The sequence below is a fragment of the Anopheles merus genome, unplaced genomic scaffold, assembly GCF_017562075.2.
Source record: "Anopheles merus strain MAF unplaced genomic scaffold, AmerM5.1 LNR4000324, whole genome shotgun sequence".
In the NCBI taxonomy this organism is placed as follows: Eukaryota; Metazoa; Arthropoda; class Insecta; order Diptera; family Culicidae; genus Anopheles; species Anopheles merus.
In genome coordinates, this window is record NW_024427904.1 from 1 (window position 1) to 19,480 (window position 19,480).

General features: G+C 47.5%; 1 protein-coding gene, 1 long non-coding RNA gene and 1 other non-coding gene across 5 annotated transcripts; 1 reads left to right on the plus strand and 2 right to left on the minus strand.

Moving 5' to 3' along the window:
* Positions 1-1,667: 1,667 nt before the first annotated feature.
* On the plus strand, positions 1,668-2,739 carry LOC121602158. The gene is made up of 2 exons (XR_006006305.1): positions 1,668-2,005; positions 2,243-2,739. It is a non-coding gene; the product is annotated as an uncharacterized LOC121602158 (long non-coding RNA).
* A 3,190-nt stretch (positions 2,740-5,929) lies between these two features.
* LOC121602157 (protein daughter of sevenless-like) lies at positions 5,930-17,162 on the minus strand. Of its 3 annotated transcripts, none has more exons than XM_041930914.1 (8): positions 14,909-17,162; positions 10,070-10,376; positions 8,695-9,991; positions 8,553-8,622; positions 7,246-7,503; positions 6,929-7,162; positions 6,728-6,838; positions 5,930-6,654 (listed from the first exon to the last, which is right to left on the minus strand). In XM_041930914.1, the coding sequence occupies exons 1-8, from the start codon at positions 14,984-14,986 to the stop codon at positions 6,190-6,192; spliced, it is 2,820 nt and encodes a 939-aa protein (XP_041786848.1). In that variant the 5' UTR covers positions 14,987-17,162; the 3' UTR covers positions 5,930-6,189. The 3 variants fall into 3 exon arrangements, with proteins under 3 accessions (XP_041786848.1, XP_041786850.1, XP_041786849.1); XM_041930916.1 differs by lacking the exon at positions 14,909-17,162 and adding an exon at positions 11,389-11,479; XM_041930915.1 differs by lacking the exon at positions 14,909-17,162 and adding an exon at positions 10,614-11,382.
* Trnay-gua lies at positions 11,097-11,196 on the minus strand. Its single transcript has 2 exons — positions 11,160-11,196; positions 11,097-11,132 (listed from the first exon to the last, which is right to left on the minus strand). It is a non-coding gene; the product is annotated as a tRNA-Tyr (tRNA).
* Positions 17,163-19,480: the final 2,318 nt, after the last annotated feature.

Here is a 19,480-nt window from a genome sequence, read left to right on the forward strand (position 1 = left end):
CGGAAATTATGTTTCCTATCGTTATTGTGGGTCATGTTGCCATTTTATACTTCAATAGTATCGAATTTTTTATAAAACAACGTCACACAAAATTCGATTTTGTTTTTCATGAAAAATCAAAGCTACGAATTTAAATGAGCTCGACGGCATAGTCCATCGATAGAAGAGAGTCTAATTTACGAACACGCCAAATCTTAGCGCTTTCAACACACTTGATCACACACAAATCCACAATTTCAGGCGTATCGAATACTAATCGAGCAGATATGGAAAAACATTATCGAGCAAATGTCACTTGGGTCGTTATCTACCCGTTTAGGTAGTTTCCTCATGTTTCTCCCTTGAAGGTTTGCCTTACAAAGGCATCACTGTGTTGTAAAATTGCATATCAATACTGATAAATCATCACTTTGTAATGATCTGATTGCTTCATCGTTTATGCAAAACCAACACAACCAACCACGCCTGCTGCTGTCACGGCAATCGATTACACATGCCTCCGGCCTCTTCCGGCAGGACGTCCGCCTAGTTGCATTTCAATTAAACGCCCACTAATCCCCGGCCGGCAGTGTTTCGCATGCATCCGATAGTCTAACTACTGCCCAGCGTCAGCGTACCAATGGCCATGTTGGTGGTAATAAATCTTTGCGCTCCTTTTTCCCTTTGCTTTCCTTTCCAAAACAACCTTCCAAGGACGCGTTCGCTTTAAAGTACTCGTTATCGTGCGGCGGGCGCACGGTTTGCGGAACTGCTCGTGCTAACTTAGGTGTGAACTGTGGCCGCAAGACTGCATCGACTTTGCGATAGGATCAGATCGGATACATGCAAAGCAAGCAAACATGGCACATACACAGACACACACACACACTGCTTGCAATTTACTTGTGCAAAGTGTGATGGTTCAAAGGAAAGAAAATTACCACTTTTTGCTTGGATCGTTAATGGGAACTCCTCGTACGTTATGCGAAGGTTCTTGATTTGCCCGATTGATTGCTCAGTTTTTGTGGAGCAGGGCAGGCTATCCTCCTGATCCCTGGCCTTTTGCGCGGAATTGCTTCAGGTCAGAAACATTTCTTTGATTTGCGATGGCAACCAGTTATGTCCTTGATTGCGCGGTTGCACATTTTCTTGATCGTTTGTTGTGGTCCAATTTTGAAGAAACTGCTGCACCCTTGGCTGGAGCTCTCCCGTACAACTACCCACAATCATGCAATCTATCCGCCGTTGGTCAGTTTTTCACGCAAATGATCATTTTTTAAAGTAGTTGGCCTCATTGCTTGGCTCGGTTTTAAAATACACTGCGAACGCTTGCACGCAAACGCCAAACTGGACGCTTGATGGTTGTTTCTGAAGGAACCTAGTTTTTTCCCACACGCAACCAGGGAGGAGCAGCAGTGCAGTGCGATGGTGTGCAGCTTGTGTTTTTAAAGCCATTTAACTTTAAACAGCATGTCACAAATGTGGACCACGAGACACACGATTCTCACTTTCAGCGGGAACATTGGTAATGAGGTCACGCGAACGGTGTGTTCTACTATGCCTTGTGCCCGCCGCCGTGTTAGCTGCATTTTCATTGTCAATTTCGGAACGTTTGAATATTCGTTATGAATTAATTAGCCGCAGGTGGAGAAGGCTTCTAACAGCTTCTCATTTTTTCGGTTTATGCTTGTTGCTAACTGCTTTTTTATCAAAACTAAACCAAACAAGAGGTGCAAAATGTCGTAACGCAATTATAGTGCCATGCAGATTGCAGCATTTTAGGCGGTTTGTCACGCATACTGGATACAGCATTTAAATCCGCCCCAAGGTATGCAATTTGCATCAACATTTCGTCTTAATTTAGCACTGCAAAGTTTCCCCAATTGAAAAAATTTTTTTTTTTGTGTTCTGAATACAATAAATTTTAACATTTTTCTATTTATATTCGCAATAAATTATAATTAATATCCTCTTTTTTTCAGATAATTCACAACAGCCCCACAACAGTTTCAACGGAACCGAACAGGTAATATTCAATTTTTGGGCAACTTTACAACAAACGAGCAACAGTTTACCCCCTGCTACCTAAAAAACACACCATTTACGGTAGCTTATTTAGCAAACATAAGATCATCAGCTTACATGCACGCTTTTGTCTTTCGTTTCAAACAGTTGTTTCCCTTCTCTGTTCATTATTTACCCCATTTGTTTGTTTTGTTTGTTTTATACATGTTTTTTTTATTTACTTTTTATTTCTTTCCAGCAATTTTACCTAAAAAAAACACTCACCCAAAGGCCGGAGGTCACTGATTGGCTTGTAATGTATGTCTTTGGTTTGCCCCTACCCACCCCGATGATGGTTCGTGTATTTAAAATTCGTCTAGGTCTTTGCGAAATCTAGCCACACTGCGATACCTGCGTACTCTAATATCGTGTTAAGCACCAGTAGCAATTAATGTACCGTGTCTAAATTAAATCTTCCCCGGTCGAAGCAGGATTTACTTTAAGTTGTACGGCCCTTTGCCCCTAATATTAAGCTCACTGTATTCGTTCGTCGTCTTCGGATCTGCTTTGCAGAAAGTTTATAAAATCGTTGAAAGTAATTTATTAAACTCCCAAGTGCAATTCCTGTTCAGGCAGGGTTCGGTTCCGTTCAAGTGTTGTGTTTGTGTACGCGTAAAAATTGTTGTGCCGAGCTGTGGCCAACAGCACCCCACGGCAGAGCAACACAGAATAAAATCGCACATTGTTCGCTTGTTACGCAAAGTGTCTGTTTTCTTTTCTCTTCCCTTCCTATTGTGTGTGTTTTTGTATGTCGTTTGTTTAATTAAAGGTTTCGTTTTTGCTCGTTTAAGGATGTGTTTGTATCACCATTTGAAGTGTGTTGCTCATCAACCGCAGGCAGCTCTTCCTTTTCCGCTTAGAGTAGTGCAAAAGTAGTGACTTTGTAGCTGGGTAGCGTGGTTTGGTAGCGCACTATGACTGGAATTGGTTTTTTTCGCTTTCTCTCTCTCTCTCTCTCTCTCTTCCTTCTCTCTGTCCTTTTCTTTCCTGTGGCAAATGTTTCCTTTTCCCACCTCCCCGTTTTCTAGCACCGCTAACGCTAACGCTAATGCTGCTAATGGACACGCTGCCGTAACGGTAGCAATGGGCATGAGGCCGAGGACGATGCCGCTCATCAGCACCGGTACGAGACGGACTCGATCGAGGGCGGCGGCGGCGACGGTGGCGTCGGCGAGGAGCAGGAGCTCGATCAACGGTTGGCCGACGAGATGGAGCGCTGCGTCGAGCTCGGTGCCGGTGGTGATGAGCCGGACGCCTCGCGCTACACGCCGCACCACGGGCTGGAGGTCAAGTTTGCCGACCAGCCGGAAACGCTACCGTACGACGATATGCCCGAGCCCGGTCCCGACCCGGATCCGTACGATTTCCATCCGCACCATCTCGAGCTGCACGACGACACGGAGGGTGGTGGTGGTGGTGGCTCGCACCGGGAACAGTCCTTATCGCCTCAATCTGTCAGCCAGCAGGCGTCGCCGGTGCATCCGGCCGGCAGCGACTACGGCGTGCTGGGCAGCAGGAAGCCGGCCCGCTACACCAAGCAGAACACCGGGCTGAAGAACATCTCGTTCGGCGTCGGGCGGCGGTCATGCCGAGCGGCAAGATGGAGTTCGACCAGGAGGAGAACGAGGGCTTCGGCTCGGTCAAGATCAACCGGCCGATCGGGAAGTCGGGCACGCGGGGCAGCCTGCACGATGACAACGAGTCGGTGCACTCGAACGGCAGCCAGCCGGGTGGGGGCCACTTTGATCTCAAGTTTTACCACAACAAGCTGTGGTAAAGTAATGGTTATCGATGGGGATGGCGAAGAATGGTGTGGCGTGGTTTGCAGTGAAGTAGCCTGCTCACAGTAGATCCTAAAGAGAGCGAGAGAGTGAAAGTAAAGAAGTAGTTAGAAGAGTGGTTGGTAACAAGCACAAATGCTAAGATCGAAACGATTGTAATGGTTAGCAGATGATCTTCCTGATAGCTTCCTGCTGCTTTCCCCCCGAATTGTTTTGCGCTTCGTGTAGGGGGTGGGGGGTGGGGGGGAAAGCATCCCACGTGTTACCGAGATTGTTTGTTTCGTTAAGTTGTTGGCTTTTTTGTGGGTGTAGAGTGTGTTGTTTTGTTTGTTTTCTGCGTACCGGAAGTTAGACGACGACTTCGTGTGGTGTGTTACTTTAAAGCTGTTTTGTTTTGTGTCATGCGCCTTTCGTTGCAGCAATGTGCAGCAAGACTTTCTGAAGGATTACATTATTCATTGAGCGGAGTTGTGAGAGTGGGTTGTGTGACACACGCGCTAGAACCTGAAAACAACCGTACACATCTATTTGTTAGATTTAAGGGAGTGCAGTGCAGTATATAAGGCTCACCTGCAATGGTGGTTTATCATCGTCAACCGATCTTTAGCGAATACTACTACCTACTACACCTACTGTCTAGTGTAATAATGCGTCTATAAAAGTGAGATAATACACAGTAGCAAACCCTCCTGTCTTACATTCCGCGTCCGTAAGATTCTACATTCCAGTAGTGGCAGTATAATGCAGTAACAGTGTTAGAGCGAGGGTCTCGCGTAGGGAAAATCAAACAAATAAGAAAAAAACCGTGTAATTCGCTAATTCCAACGCCCAGCCCCTGTCGCTTCATCGTCCCCCTTCCTGAACAATTCTCTCTATTCTACTATACAAAAAAAACAAAATGTATGTCGACGTATAATAACCGTTTGAAAAGAAAGAAAAAAACAATAAACAAAACAGAAAGAAACACTTCCTGGTGGCGGCATGGTGTGTTGTTTTTTCTCATTTTCATCATAATGAATTAACAGAAAACTGTCTTCTTTTTTTTGCTGCTCAAAGTGTCCAGTAGCATTGTTTTATTTGCGCTAAATAAGAGTAAACATTGTGTAAACGTTCTATCTAACGAGAGTAACGGGACCACGGAGAGCAAAAAAAAAAAAAACAGGGTGGAAAATGGGGGGAAACAACACGCAGATTGTTTGCCGCGTGTTCTGTTAACAGCTTTTGGGGCCAGCGATTAAAGTGTAAAGAGCTTTGCGAGACAAAATATCAACATTCAAGTACACGTTGTATAATGATGCACGGGTATGAAAAGTCATGTCAAAAGAAAGGTATAAAAAAACGGTAAGAACTAGTAAAAATGCGAAAGAAACAGTACTTGTGCTTCTTTTTTTCGGCTGGTTTTGTGTAGCGTTTTGCTTTAAAAGAAGCAAAACCGATTCCACTCCACCAACAAGCAAACACGCGGTTTGTGTGTTCGTTGTGCCTCTCTGAGTGTGTGTCCCCTCGAAAGTGCTGTCGTCTATTACTCACGTTGTAGTAGTAATTATAATAATAATAATTGGATGCCTATCCGTAATCGCCCTATCCTAATCTTACAGCGCCGTATTTTGTTCAACCGGTTCTGCTGTATGCTTAAATTGCGGTTTAAAAATGCAATCACCGATCGCGTCTCGTTCGCTTTTACGTGTAAATGCTTCCACCTACCTCTTCCTCTTCCTTCTGGTAAATAATTTCCTTCTTTTTTCTCGATCTCTACCAAACTGTTCCCGTTTTCGTACGCTCCTTCTCTAGTGTTTCGAAATCACAGGCATACGGGCGCGGGGAGGCCACGCGTCCATATCATTGTTTAGAGTGCTTCTGCTAAACTGCTTTATAATGTGCTTGTTACCGGTATACAGCATATTTCCAATATGTTTCTTCTGTTTTTTGTTCATGTATTTTCGCTGGAAGATAGAGAATGAATTTGATATTTCCTAGTTGCGTAAAAGTAATTGCGCAATGCGCAAACTGTTCCCTAATGAAAAGCTTACGAAGTAGGAAGAAGTAGGGTTAAGGCAGAAATTCTTGCAATAATTGCACTTAGCGTAGTATTGTGTATCCTTTTCTAGTAATAGTGTTTCAGTTTCATCCATTCGTGCTCCGTTTCCTTCTCCCGTGCTACATTTCCACCAGTCTTTCCATGTGCGTATATGTTAGCGAGTCCATCATGTTCCCGTGTTCCCAACATTCGAGGGAATTGGAGTTGTAGCAAAAGCAAAAATTGGAAAAAGCGACACCCAATGAAATGCGGAAGACCGAATATGTGTTGGATATGAATCGCGCACACACCCTTCGACGAAAAGCGTTTTATATGTGCTGGTCGCATCTAGGACGTTTGATCCTTTAGGCGGGATTGTGCGCGCGTCAGTTCCGAGTCGGCGCGGACCCGATTGAACGCGTCCGTTTTAACGAAATCGACCGTCGTGTACGGTGTGCGGCTTGTCTGTATGGTGGGCTTCGCTGTGCCCGTTTCGCCACCGTCCCGATGATGCCGAGCAGATGTGCCACCGTGATGACCGCCGGTACTGTCGTGCGATAGCGAGCTGGTCGACGCTACCGGATGATGGTGGTTTTGTTGCTGGTGGTGGTGATTTTTTCCATTACTGCCACCACCGTGCGCCGCAGATGCTCCTGATGCTCCTTGTCCTGCACCGACGATACTGCTGCTAGGACCGGCCGAGTAGATGGCATTTTGGTTGGATCCTTTCTGTGGGCTGTTCGAGTGATCCAGATCGAGATACTGTAGGCGATCTTCGTTCTTACTGGCAGCGCGTGGCGATATCACCGAGAGCTGCACGTGAAGAGGAAGCGAAAGAGTTGAGTTAATGCAAAAAGAGGCAACAAGAGTTGTACTTCCAACTTACCATTGAAATGCTCGCATCCTGTGTGTTACCGTACGTGCTTTCGGTCGCTTGATTGGAGGCGAGATTTAACGATACCGGTCCACCCTTCCGACGCATCGAATTAGTACCGATCTGGCGGGAATACAAAGAGCACAGCATTAAAATCACTTTCTATCGGTTCTTTCCCCTTTTCTCTGCTGCTGCAGCTCGATCGTTTGCTACCTTTGGAGTTGCGGGCTTGCGCGTACGATCAACCGTCGGTGGACTCTTGGCAGATTGACCGCCCCCGTTAGCACTGCCACCGTTTGGGATGGGCACTGGCGGTGCCGTCGTACCAGCGCCACCGAGCGACATCTGCTGCTTAACGCCCTGCGTCACGGACTCGATCGATTTGGTGATATCGAACGACGAGCGTGGCTTTAAGCGGCGATTAATGGCCGGGGCTGATGCGTCGGACTGTATTATTATTGTAAAATAAACGAATAAAATGATTATTATTGAAACACTTAAAAAGGAGTTATCTTTAAATGTATGCGTACCTGTTCACTGAAATCGAAACGAAACACATTGCCTTCGATCTTTGTCGGGGCAGCATTGGTGTAGCAGTGGGGCCGGGGGCGTCCCAGCGTACCGCACTGGCTGCCCGACCCGAAATCGCTGATCAGATTTGGTGTGCTGGAAGCGACCAGATCGCACTGGCTTAATGGTGACAGCAGATCGCCATCGGGAAGGTGCATACTGCTGCCAGTGTACGGGTGCTGATGGGAGCGTGGAATATCGTAGAACTGTTCAATGTGCTAAGGAGAATCATAATAAGGAGCAAAAAAAAAAGATTAGTAAGGAAGTCATGAAAAGGTCATTGCGACTCATTAGTCTAGTGTTGGGTAAAGCTGTCTCGACTCCGAATGTCTCCGGGCGACTCCGATCCGACTGTGATAATTTAGGAACCGATTCCAGCATCGCCCGGAGTCGTCCAGAGTGTTTCGGAATCGTCCCGAGTCCGGAGTCATCCGGCGTCGTTCGGAGTTGTCCGGATTCGCCCGGAGTCTTTGGAGTTGGAGCGATCCGGAGTCGTCCGATTTCAGTTGAGGTGGAAGTTATTTGGAGTCGGAGTCGTCCGGATACGTCCGGATACGTCCGGATTCGTCCGGAGTCGCCAGGGGTCGTCAGGAGTCGTCCGGTATCGGTTGGGGTCAGAGTCGTCTAGAGTCGTCCGGTATCGATTGGGGTCGGAGTCGCACATTGCACCGAATGGCTTCTGTTGACTCCAATCCGACTCTGTACGACTCTGAATGACTCCAACTTCGGTAAACTCACTCCGGCCGACTCTTAACGACTCCAAATCCGAACGTTTCTGAACGAATTCGCACGATTATGGATAACTCCGAATTATTCCGGACGACTCCGAACGACTCCGGACTACTCCAGACGACTCCGACTACGAACGACTCCAACTCCAATTGACTCCGGACAATTCCGAATTACTCCGGACGACTCCTGACGATTCCAACTCCAAACAACTCTGGACAACTCCGAACGTTTCCCAACTATTTCGAACGACTCTGAACGACTTCGGGTGATTCTGGACAACTCCGAACTATTCTGAACGACTCCGGACGACATCGGACGACTATAGACGACTCCGAACGACTCCGAACGACTCCGGAAGACTCCGGACGACTCCGAATAACTCCGAACAACTTCGGACGACTCCAACTCCGAGCAGAAATAGTGGCTCGAATATTGCCTGAGTCAGAATCGGACTAACAATAGCCGCAGTCGGGTCGGAGTCGTGGGTGCGTTCCAAAGAGCACATCACTATATTAGTCCCTCGGGCAACACTTACCGCGCTTGCTTCTTTCGGTCCGATGGCAGGTGAAACGTTCTCCGTGTCGGAAGATATTATGTCCTTGGTTCTGAAATTCAAAACAATACTTTCATCAAGAACATTTCTTCAATTTTGAAGGATCTTTTAAATGTTTACTCACTTTTCTATACCCTCCAAGTTCAGACTGGTCCGTTTCGGCGGTCTTGGTGGAGCGCCGGGGGCATTCCCAGCGCTAGCACCTTGCACTTGCTTCAACTGTTGCTGCTGCTGCTGCTGTTTCTCCTCCGTGTTGGGCACTTTGGAGAAGCGCTGCACATACGTCCACCCGACCGCATCATTCTCGATCGAACTGTCCGACGGCCGGGTGCTTCTATCGATCGTACCACCAGCACCTCCCGCACTTCCACGAACAACACCACCACCGTTCGTAGCTCCCTCACGACCACCACGCATTCCATCGCTCGGCGACCCAGCAGTCCACTCATCGTCCGTAAACACGCTCTCCGAATCGGACGGGCTCGATTTACCACTGCAGCTCGGACCAATGCCTTTTGGCACTGTGTTACCGGCTCCTCCCGTTCCCCCCAGCACAAGCGACGACGGCCCGGTGGCTAGCGGCCCTCCACCGACGTTGTTTCTCTTTGGTGAGTACGGCTGCTCGTTGTTGACGAGATTGAAGCCGATGTTGGTGTGACTGCGCGGCGTTTCGTAGAAGCGTGGATCGAGCGAGTTCAGCGGCGTCACCGGGCTGCCCGAGTAGCACTCGCTGATCGGGATGTACGGTCCGGACGAGGTGCTCAGGGCCGGGGACGGTTGCTCTGGCCCACTATCGAACGCACTGGTCGACGGGGAACGGTCGGAGAGTTTCAGATTTTCCGGAATCTTTTTACCACCACGTTGCTGCTGCTGCTGCTGCTGCTGCTGATGGTCAATATTGAGCGACTGTGTACGCATATGATGCCCCATCGAGCTGGCCGTACCCGTACCGATACCGTTCGTCATTGTCGATGAGCTGGACGGTTCGCCATTTTTCGCCGTCGGCTTACCACGCAACGACTGGGAGCGTTCGATGATGACGTCCAGATTCGAGTACGCCTCCGCGTTCGGTACCGTTTGGCCCAGCTTTGCCTCGCAAATGATCGTCTCCCGGTTGGTGTAGTCCATCGAGCGAAAGCCCATCATTTCCTCGTTCTGGTACGTGCCGTACGGGTTGTAGGCCGCCGGTGGTGTACGCTTTGCCGCCTGTTGGCTGTTGTGATGGTGCTGTGACGGATCCGCTGCGGCTGCCTCTCCCACCACCGAATGATTCAGCATGGTCGTTTCGGTTTCGTTTGACACGTCCGTTTCCATTACTGCTGCCGCCCCGTTGCTCGTCGATCGGGTCGGTGCCCTCGTCTCTACCACCGTGTCCGCCATGTTGACCGCATCCGCCATATTGATTGCGCCGATGTTGTAATCTACAATGCAGAAAAGCGAGGATATTCGGTTAGAGTTGGTAGCACGGAATGAAAAAGACCAAACAGCAAATTGCTTACATGGCCGATCGTCCACGGTTTGCGTTTCCTGCAGGCTGCACACCTGGCAGATACAGTTCACCCAGCCGCGCATGTCCTCCTCGGTGTCCGCGGCCAGATAGTAGGTGCGGGTCGGCGTCTTCACGTCGAACATGTGCGCGTACTTTTCCTTCTGCCGGTCGAGCCGCAGCCCCGCGTCCACCTGCTCACACTGGTCGAGATCGATGATGCCCTTCAGCTTGCGGCATTTGCGATCGGTGTAGTACTCGAGAAAGAACTGACCGGGCAGCTCACCCTGCTTGAGCGTGAACCAGCGCCGTCGCCATCGCTGCAATGGAGAAAATGAAATGGACAACAGTTAGCAGGGCGTCGAAACGAGACAACTCTAGAACGCCCCCGGGGGGGAGGAACACCATCCCACATATGGACATATGGCATGTGGGTGACGCCCGAGATGGCTGCGACAAAAACAATAACAGCCACAAAATCGAGTTGACCACAAATATGGGCACACACACAGCATAAGGAAATCGGTTCGGAAAAGGATGACATAATTTTTGCTCACATTGTTGGAAATCGGCTGAAAACTGAGAACTGACAACAACTGTGCCAACGTGTTAGAAATCGATAAACAAAAACGGCACGCTCCTCACTATGTTGCGGGCACGGGAGGTAATGTGCATGTGCGCAGAATATGCAATGAATCATCCGGCATATGGGAAGAAGGTGCCGCTGGGCGATTATAACTGGGCGTAGTACACCACACAACAGCACACACAGCCGCGTTAAAAGAAAGAAACAGACAACATCGACTGCGTTTCCGGTGTTGGCGAAGATGGCGGCGTTTGTTTGGTCACATGATTCTCCAAGAAACCCCTAGCGATCGCAGGAAGCGATGTTTACATCACAAAACCACCACAAAAAAAACTTGCACACACACACGCGATCAAAGAGAAATAGGGTGGTCGGTCGGTCTCCCGTAGCAACCACACACATGTTACAACTACCCCAAAAGCGCGCAGCGCTTCAAAAAAAGTTTTCCCTTCTCTCCTTCGAACCGGATTTGAACCAGTGACCTATGGATTTCTACTGTCTGCGTTCATCTCTCTCTCTACAGTCCACCGCTCTACCAACTGAGCTATCGAAGGCACTTGTCTCTCCCACACTCACAACGCGAACCCATTCACAGCACGAACATGGCGCGCGCACTCTGCTTTATCGGCACACTCTCCTCCCTCTTTTGCCAACATCAGCATAAACTGGCCAGCCCACTCGAGTGCGCGTTCAACATACAAAACATGCGTGTATGTGTCCTCCTTCTAACCCCTCTATACACTGACCAGATATACGGACACACACACGCGCGCGCGCGCGAACGACACGAACCAAACCGAAGCGAACGGTTAACTTGAATGAGCGCGCCGCGAAAACTGTCTCGCGTGTCATCTGTAAAACTTCGAAAAGTGAATGGACGACAACATGCGGGTCCCCCCCCCCCCTCTTCTCGACAGTTTTGGAGGGTTTGTTTTGGAGAAGAAAAATAAACGGTAGTGGGGAGATCAGTCCAGTTTGTCTAGTGCGGGAGGGGGAGAGCGCGCGCTAAACGGAGCTATTTTTAGCATAAACAGGGAACCGTTCGCACAGGTTCGTGATCAAATATCTATGAAAAGGTTTTGTGTTCGCGGGAGGTCAGTTATGGCCCAGTAAGTGCGCGAGCGAGAGAGGTCTGAGGTCCAGTCACTTTGTAAACACACATAAGGGCAATCTGTTTTTTTCCAAGCTGCCGAAGCAAGGATGAGCCTTCCAAGATTCCATTGCAGATGATGATGATGATCGCGTTCGCCAGCCAAGCCAGCACACCACCATTCACATTCCAAATGTAATTGAGTGGATGTGCCTGTAGACGATTGAGTAGATGTGAGATAACGGCCGCACCCAATCTGATAGGAGGCTGACTCTGGAAGATAAACGACAGTCCCTTTGTCCATGCGCCATGTGGATGGGGAAGAGAATTAAGCTCCTACTGAAGCGTCTCAATGAAAGCGGCTAATTAAGCTGATCTGCGCTACAAATCGAGTCGAGTGTGGAGCGGGGTTCCGAAAATTGTGTGTCTTCAGCGCGATCGAGACACACAACAAAACGCACACGACGCAAACGCGTCTCTCGTGTGATCTTTCATCTCGCTTCGCATACGTTCTTCTGCACCAATTCCAATTTAGGGGGACAACGCCATGGACGATACTCGGTTGAGAAAGCTAAGAGGATGATGGTCACATGGGTTCTTCGCCAGCATTAAGAGACAATTTGGAGCGAAGCCTGTCTGCGGTTTAATATTAGTTGAATGTGTTTGAACTGTCTAATAACATTGAAATGCTGATATTGTATGGAAACGAATTGGGAAATGGATTTTTTTTAAACAAATTGAATTTGACCCCAGTTACATTGTCCAGCTAAGACATAAAATTATCCTATTAATAATTTCTTGCCTCTAAAATTTAACCTTATATAGCATTGTAGCTAATGTATGTTAAAATATACACTAGTAACGCCTTCAACATTATCTAATCGCTCAGTGCTTTCAAGCAAACTCCAAGGAGCGTTCCATTTCAATTTAAAACACTTTATCTTGATGTCTGAACCACCAACTAACCCACCCCGCTCCATTACAAAAAAAGATGCGTAAAAAAGCAGCAAAGTTATCGGACCAAAGGTCACCGAAATTGCGTGTACCACCCCTTCTTCCACCGCGAATGCACAGCCAACCAAACAACAACGGCGCGTTTGTTTATCTACCGCCGTTCATTTCGATTTAGCAGTTCCCACCCTCCCCACTCTCTAACGGAGGAGGCCACACCAAATTGCGTCGAATGTGCACTGTGTGCATCCCTTCTCTTCAACGGTCTGTCTCATCTCCATCGAGCTAGTAATTTTTCATTGAACGCGAGAGCGCAATGTTATGCATGCGGTCGGACCCGCCAGCGGCAGACGAGCCCCAGCCGACTGGCCTTCAACCATCAACAGGGAGTAGCAATTGTATTGGTGGCACGGCTATCATCGCTGTCGCACGATAGCGATCATCCAAAAAAAAGGGGGCAAGAAGGAACTGTCTCATCACTGCTCCGACCGGCCAACGAGGTGGCGGATTATGGGGCACATAAAACGGCTTCATTACGCTATCGTTTGTTCGTGAGCTAGCGAAGCAAAGCGATTGTGACGCCTCGTCATCCTAGCCGGATTAGCGTTCCAATATTAGTGCGGAAAGTTCCTTGTTTTGCTCGTGCTTGTGTTATATCAGGGGTTCCGTTGCAATGGCGTTTAATTGAACCAATGCGGGTTTCCCTCATTCCATCGATGTAACAAACACCAATACTTTTTTATGCAATCGAGATCTAATTTTCAACTCGAATATCGTTTAATCTGATCCGTCATCTCTGGTGTATTATTTCACCTTTCGCTCTAGCTGGTTCCGGGATAGCTGCCAATACAATGCACCTAAAAAATAGAAATGTGTTAAATTATACCTAAATAACACAAAAAGTATAAAAATGCAGCTTCTTAACTATGTCAACCTAACATTAAGATCTCAAACAAACGCTTACACACCCATGTGTGCTGCAGGCTAATCAACCCCCGCCAAAGATCATCTCATCAGCTCTCGGACGGTTTAGACATCACCAGACAACAGGCCAGAGAGTACGCGCGCACTGGTCTACCTGGGTGGGCCTGATTTATCCACCAGTCGCGGATACAAGAAGAGTATCGAACCGGATCATCGTCGATGGAAAACAGAGAGCGAAAGCGAGAAAGAGACAGAGTGTCATCCCGCAGCGGGGTCCGGCCAACAAGATCACAGGGCGCAAATGCCGCACACGCCGAGGGAGGGATGAACGCACCACGCAACAAAAATACAGCACACGCTCGATCGTTCCTGCTTCGATCGTATTTCGACAACCAACGCCAATAGAATGTGTGTGTGTTTTTTCCCTTTCTCGCTGTTTTCTTAAATACACGGATATTATGATGGGTAGCTAATTAGAGGTACTGTTCTCCGGCTTGGTCGATCCGGAACCGGCGAACGGAATGGAGACAGCTTTAGAAGACGATGGACGGGGAGCTGGATTGAGACCTGATTGAGCCCGAAATTTTCCAAACCCCAGTGAAAAATGATTCAAAGTTTTCATTTGTAGCGTTGAGAAATGGAGTTTCGTTCTCTTTTCCATTTCCATAGTGAGCTAATTCATAAAACAGCCCTTAATTGCCGTGGGATTGTCTGGGTTGACATTCAAATCAATTAAATATGGGGAAAGGCCCTGTCCCAAAGGCGCCACACATCCCAGTTGGGGTGCGGTAAAGTGACCACGACAACTCGTGGTCCAATGTCGCATGTTTCGTTTGTGTCCTTCTCCTCCTCCTCTTCATCTTCTTATCATTTTGTCCCACAATTCAGACATTTCATATGGTCCGCTTTCTTCCAAACATCATTTCCCATGGCATCTCGTGCGATCACTTCTCTGTGTGTGTGCGTATGCACGCTCCGTCACACTTCTATTTCTGGTGTTAATTTCAGCAGCGCCTACTCTACAAGAAAACAAGCAGAATTGTTGGATAAAGACGGGTTATGCGTGTGTGTAGCAGCAGGCACCTTTCCGATCATCTCCACCGGTCCACCGGTCAAGGACGGCCGCCACAGCCTGCTTGCTTACCAGCTACAACCGGAGGCGTTCGCGAATCCTCGCAAATCCTATTGCAAAATATAAAGCCCCCCTAACCCCCACCCCTTTGAAAGACGGTGCTAGAACGGAGAAGAGGAGTGGGAAATCATACACCCCACAGCAAAAGAGAATATAAATGGTGACTCACCGCGCGCCAGATACGTTTCGTCGGTGGCGATTTGATGAGCCAGCCTTCGTGGTAGACCTCTTTATTCGTCGTCGCCATCTGGCCGCTTCTCTCCCTCTCTTTCGCACACTCAATTTGCAAACGTCGCACGAATTCTGTGTTCCGATGCTGCTGCTTCTTCCTTTCGGTCCTCGGGCCGACGGTCTGGCGGCGATGGTCGCTTCAAATGTCGCTCGAAATTAAATTCCCGGTGCGTGTGTTTGTGTAGTTCCTCTGCAGTATTGCTTGCCGTTTTCGGTCCGGGAAATTTCGACTGTTGCTCCTATCTCCTTTTCTCTAAATGTATTATTGCTTATTGTTCCGAACGAACTCCCTTCGAAGCAGGGCTTCCCTTTTCCGGCGGGTGCGTCGTTCACCGGTGTTAGAGGAATATCAATTCGAACCGCGGTGTCCGCGCCCCTCAGACCGGTCGTCCCCAATTTCGGCACCTTCGGACCGAGGTTAATAGGTACGGGAGTTCCGTTCTAATCGACCACCGGCAGCAACGTTCGATCGATTGGCCGCGACCATTATTATAATTACAATTTTATGCTTCGACGGCACCACCTCTCCCTGTTAGGCACTTGCGTGTGTGTCTGTGTGTCTTTATAGCGTTTGCGGTTCTCCTTTCTAGCGCCGGGTGCTGCCGTCCACGCCCATCATCGTCACCAGAGCGAGAGAGAGAGAGAGAGACAGAGAGGAGTGCGCGGTTCGAGTTTGTTTGCGATGATCTTGTTTCCTCTTGGCCAGTTTAATCTGCTGCTGCTCCTTCTTGCTTAGCCTACTGTTCCTTGTTCACCTGCCTGCGCATCAGCTGCTAAAGCAAAGACCGCCGGAGGGTTCGTTCAGCGGTGTTGCTGCGATGGCGCTGGTCGATGATTCGCAAAGGGTGGCCGTGCTGTTGTTTTTTTTCTGCTCCTGTCGATACTGAACCAGCTGGTGTTGATTCATTCGCTAAATATGCATACACAACCACACAGTGCGCTTCGGAATGAAACTAATCGCGAAAGGATGGTGGATGCACATTTACAATGGATTCTTTTAATCAATGCTTCTTGGCAAAGGCTCGCTGTCACAAAGGCACAAACAGATGGGGGTTTGCCCCATTATTCCACTGTCTACTGGCTACTGCGATCGATGCAGTAAATCCCAGCCAAAGGGCGAGACGGCACACACACACACACTTGTGCTGTGTTTCAGAAAGGGGGTGGTTGGAAGCGGGTTTGATAAGGCCCTGTCCGGGTATAGTGTCGGGACGGGAAGTACGGGCAATGGCAAACAGGGGATGGTGCGGGGACGGTCGAACCGAAACGGAACACGAAAACTCGATAACTTGTGCGATGATAAACGCGCGGAAACGACGAAAACCGAAACACAGCGCCTACCAGGACGTACACATTTGAGGGAAATCAATTCCAGCCCCGCGATGGCGGAAGCAGCAGAATAGAGAACGATCACGCACTGTACGCTTTCGGTAAGCAACGGAAACGGATCGATAATGACGTACCCGGACAACTTTACATTTTCACCACCACCACTCACACACACACAGTATCCGATTTTCCTCTTTCGCGCACACAATATTGTGGAATTCACATCAAATCGCATCACCACATTGGCTTAATGTGCCGCCTCACTCACGATCGCTCGACATCTTGGAATATGAGAACCACACAGCAGCCAGACAGACACCACCCGAAACACCAGCGGACCAGGGGAAGGCAACGACGGCAACAATATCACTCGACACACAGAACTCCGGAGAACGATCGGGCGAACCTCTCATCTCATCTTTCCCACTTCACCTCCATCATCCGCGCCAGACCACGGATGCAGCGGAATTGGCTTGCCGATGGGTGAGCAAAAATAAGGGAACAACCAACAATGACGATGATGATGGCCGATGTAATGTGTGTGTGTGTGTGTATGTGCTGGTATGTGCCCCCTTCTCGGTGTGCGTGCGTGTGTCGGTATGTGTGTGTGTGTGTTTGTACTGTATGCACAGCACAGAACAGCAGCAGCAAGCAAGATGTCCGATGTTTTCCTGTGGTTCTGCGGATTGTTTTTCAACCACACACAATTTCAATCACTTTCCAACACCGGCTAAACGAACGAGCGTAACATTTGTTGCACCAGCTAAAGCACACGCGCACAATTAGCAGCAAACATTTTTCGGTGTGATGAACCTGCTCAGAATATTTATGCACTTCTGCTGCTGTCCCTGCTGTTTGACAACAAGCAGCCTCGGGTGCTGGCCTGCCCGTACAACATGGCGCGGGTTTTTGACGTTCGAATATCGCTGCATCTCGCTCATTTTCTTTACCCGTCCTTTACTCGCCAACAGTGCTCGGATTCGAAGTGAGCTTTTGTGCACTCCTCTCCCATTTCACTACGAACGCTTCGTCAACATTTAAAGACAATTTACCATTTACCTTTCGTAGTGTTGGTGATAATTTACCGCACATCATATGTGTACAGGCATTCCCCGATATACACCATACTTGATATACGCGATTTCGTTACACGCGATATTTTGAATTTGACCCCAAGTGCCACAAATCCACTAAACGACCACTAAACGGCTTCTAAACGACTCAAGTTCTCTACCTAAACGGAATATAGAAAGACTTCGTTTAGCAGACGGCAAACGACTCATTCATTCTAAAATAGCAAAAAGCTGGTGGCGCTCTCTGTTGGTGGGATACCCCAACCAGTTGAGCTTCATCGCTTGGAGGAGAGCTTTCTCATTTCCTCTGTACTGTTGTATGGTTTCGCATTGAAGTTATGCATCGCTAGAACTAGAACGGCGATACAATTGTTTAATTACTAAACTCCAATGGAAACCACCAGTACTGAAGCAAGTGAGAATTTAGTTATGGTCGTTGGTGTTGAAACCCACGTATCTGACCACACGACCATTCACATAGATTTTTGCTCAGAACCCAAGCGCCACAGATTAAGCTTAAACGACTGAAAAATTGAATATCCATATAAAAAAAAATGAAAGCTCCACAGCTTCATTGGTTTGATCAATAGATGGGACTCATCATTATATTGCTATCCTTTTCTTGCAATGTGTTTCGCTATTATACCTATTATATAGCCTTCTAACTTTCCGAGCAAAAATCTATATGAATGGTCGTGTGGTCAGATACATGCCCTACCAGCATTAAACGGCTTTGAAGGCATTCAGAAGGCATTTAAGGCCTTAGTCGCCTTAGAAGGCGAATAAAGATTTCAACCGAAACTTTCACGGCTGTAACGGGTTCTCTTCGAAATCTTTCAACTTTTTGATTCAAGGAGAACAGATAGCTTACCGCCATCTTAGCTTGTTTATATACTGAATTTGCACCTGTACCAATGTAACTGCCAAATAGAGCAGTGACAACGCTTTTGGTTCCGAACCGAGAAAGCGTGTGTTCAAATCCAGATTTTTATGATCTTTTTTCTGCGTTTATTTCTTTTTAAATTATTTTTTTCTTACTATAATTACTTTAAACAAAATTTATGTGAAGCGAAATTAAAATAATACCTTTTTAAAAAAACATAATAATTACACTATGTTCACCGTTCATTATCAGGATGGGAGAAATATGTATCTCATTTTTCCTTTTATTTTAGTTATCGAAATGAGTTTGGTATATTATCACCTTTCAATGAGTTGGTCTTTAACAACCGAATAATGTAGACCATCTTTAATAAAGTGAAATAGCTCAGAGCTTAACGCAAGAGATCATAACACGTAAATCGTGCTATCGAATCTCACGCTCATATCTGGGAACACTACAACAGTGCAGTGCTGAAGACGCTTGTAAGGATTTCTTTTGACAGTTGCAATTTCAAATTTCAAATTAAAAGCGAAATTTTTCATTGACATATTTCAAAGGCATTTAATTACTGCTAAATGCACTGCTGATCGCCTTCAATTCGCCGGCGATTACAAGGCGATTAGAAGGCATTTAACGGAAATTTGCGGGTAGGGTGGGTATCAACACCAACGACCATTACTCAAATCTCACTTGCTTCAGTACTGGTGGTTTCCTTTGGAGTTTAGTATTTAAACAATCGTATCGCCGTTCTAGTTCTAGCGATGCATAACTTCAATGCGAAACCATACAACAGTACAGAGGAAATGAGAAAGCTCTCCTCCAAGCGAGGAAGCTCAACTGGTTGAGTATCCCACAAACAGATGGCGCCACCAGCTTTTTTGCTATTTTTAGAATGCATGAGTCGTTTGCCGTCTGCTAAACGAAGTCTTTCTATATTCCGTTTAGGTAGAGTGCTTGAGTCGTTTAGAAGCCGTTTAGTGGTCGTTTAGTGGATTTGTGGCACTTGGGAAAGTTATAAGGCTATATAGGTCATGATAAGATGAAACTTGTCGAAACACATTGCAAGAACAGGATAGCAATATAATGATGAGTTGTAATACGCCATCTATTGATCAAACCAATGAAGCTGTGGAGCTTTCATTTTTTTATATAGATATTCAATTTTCCAGTCGTTTAAGCTTAATCTGTGGCGCTTGGGACGGTTCTTTGAGCAAATTGATTTAAC

Coding starts and splice junctions, on each gene's coding strand:
- LOC121602157 (XM_041930914.1), bottom strand. CDS start 14,986: ATGGCGACGACGAATAAAGAGGTCTACCACGAAGGCTGGCTCATCAAA. Junction 9,992..10,069: donor AACCGTGGACGATCGGCCAT/GTAAGCAATTTG, acceptor TCTGCATTGTAG/ATTACAACATCGGCGCAATC. Junction 6,655..6,727: donor AGGATGCGAGCATTTCAATG/GTAAGTTGGAAG, acceptor CTTCACGTGCAG/CTCTCGGTGATATCGCCACG.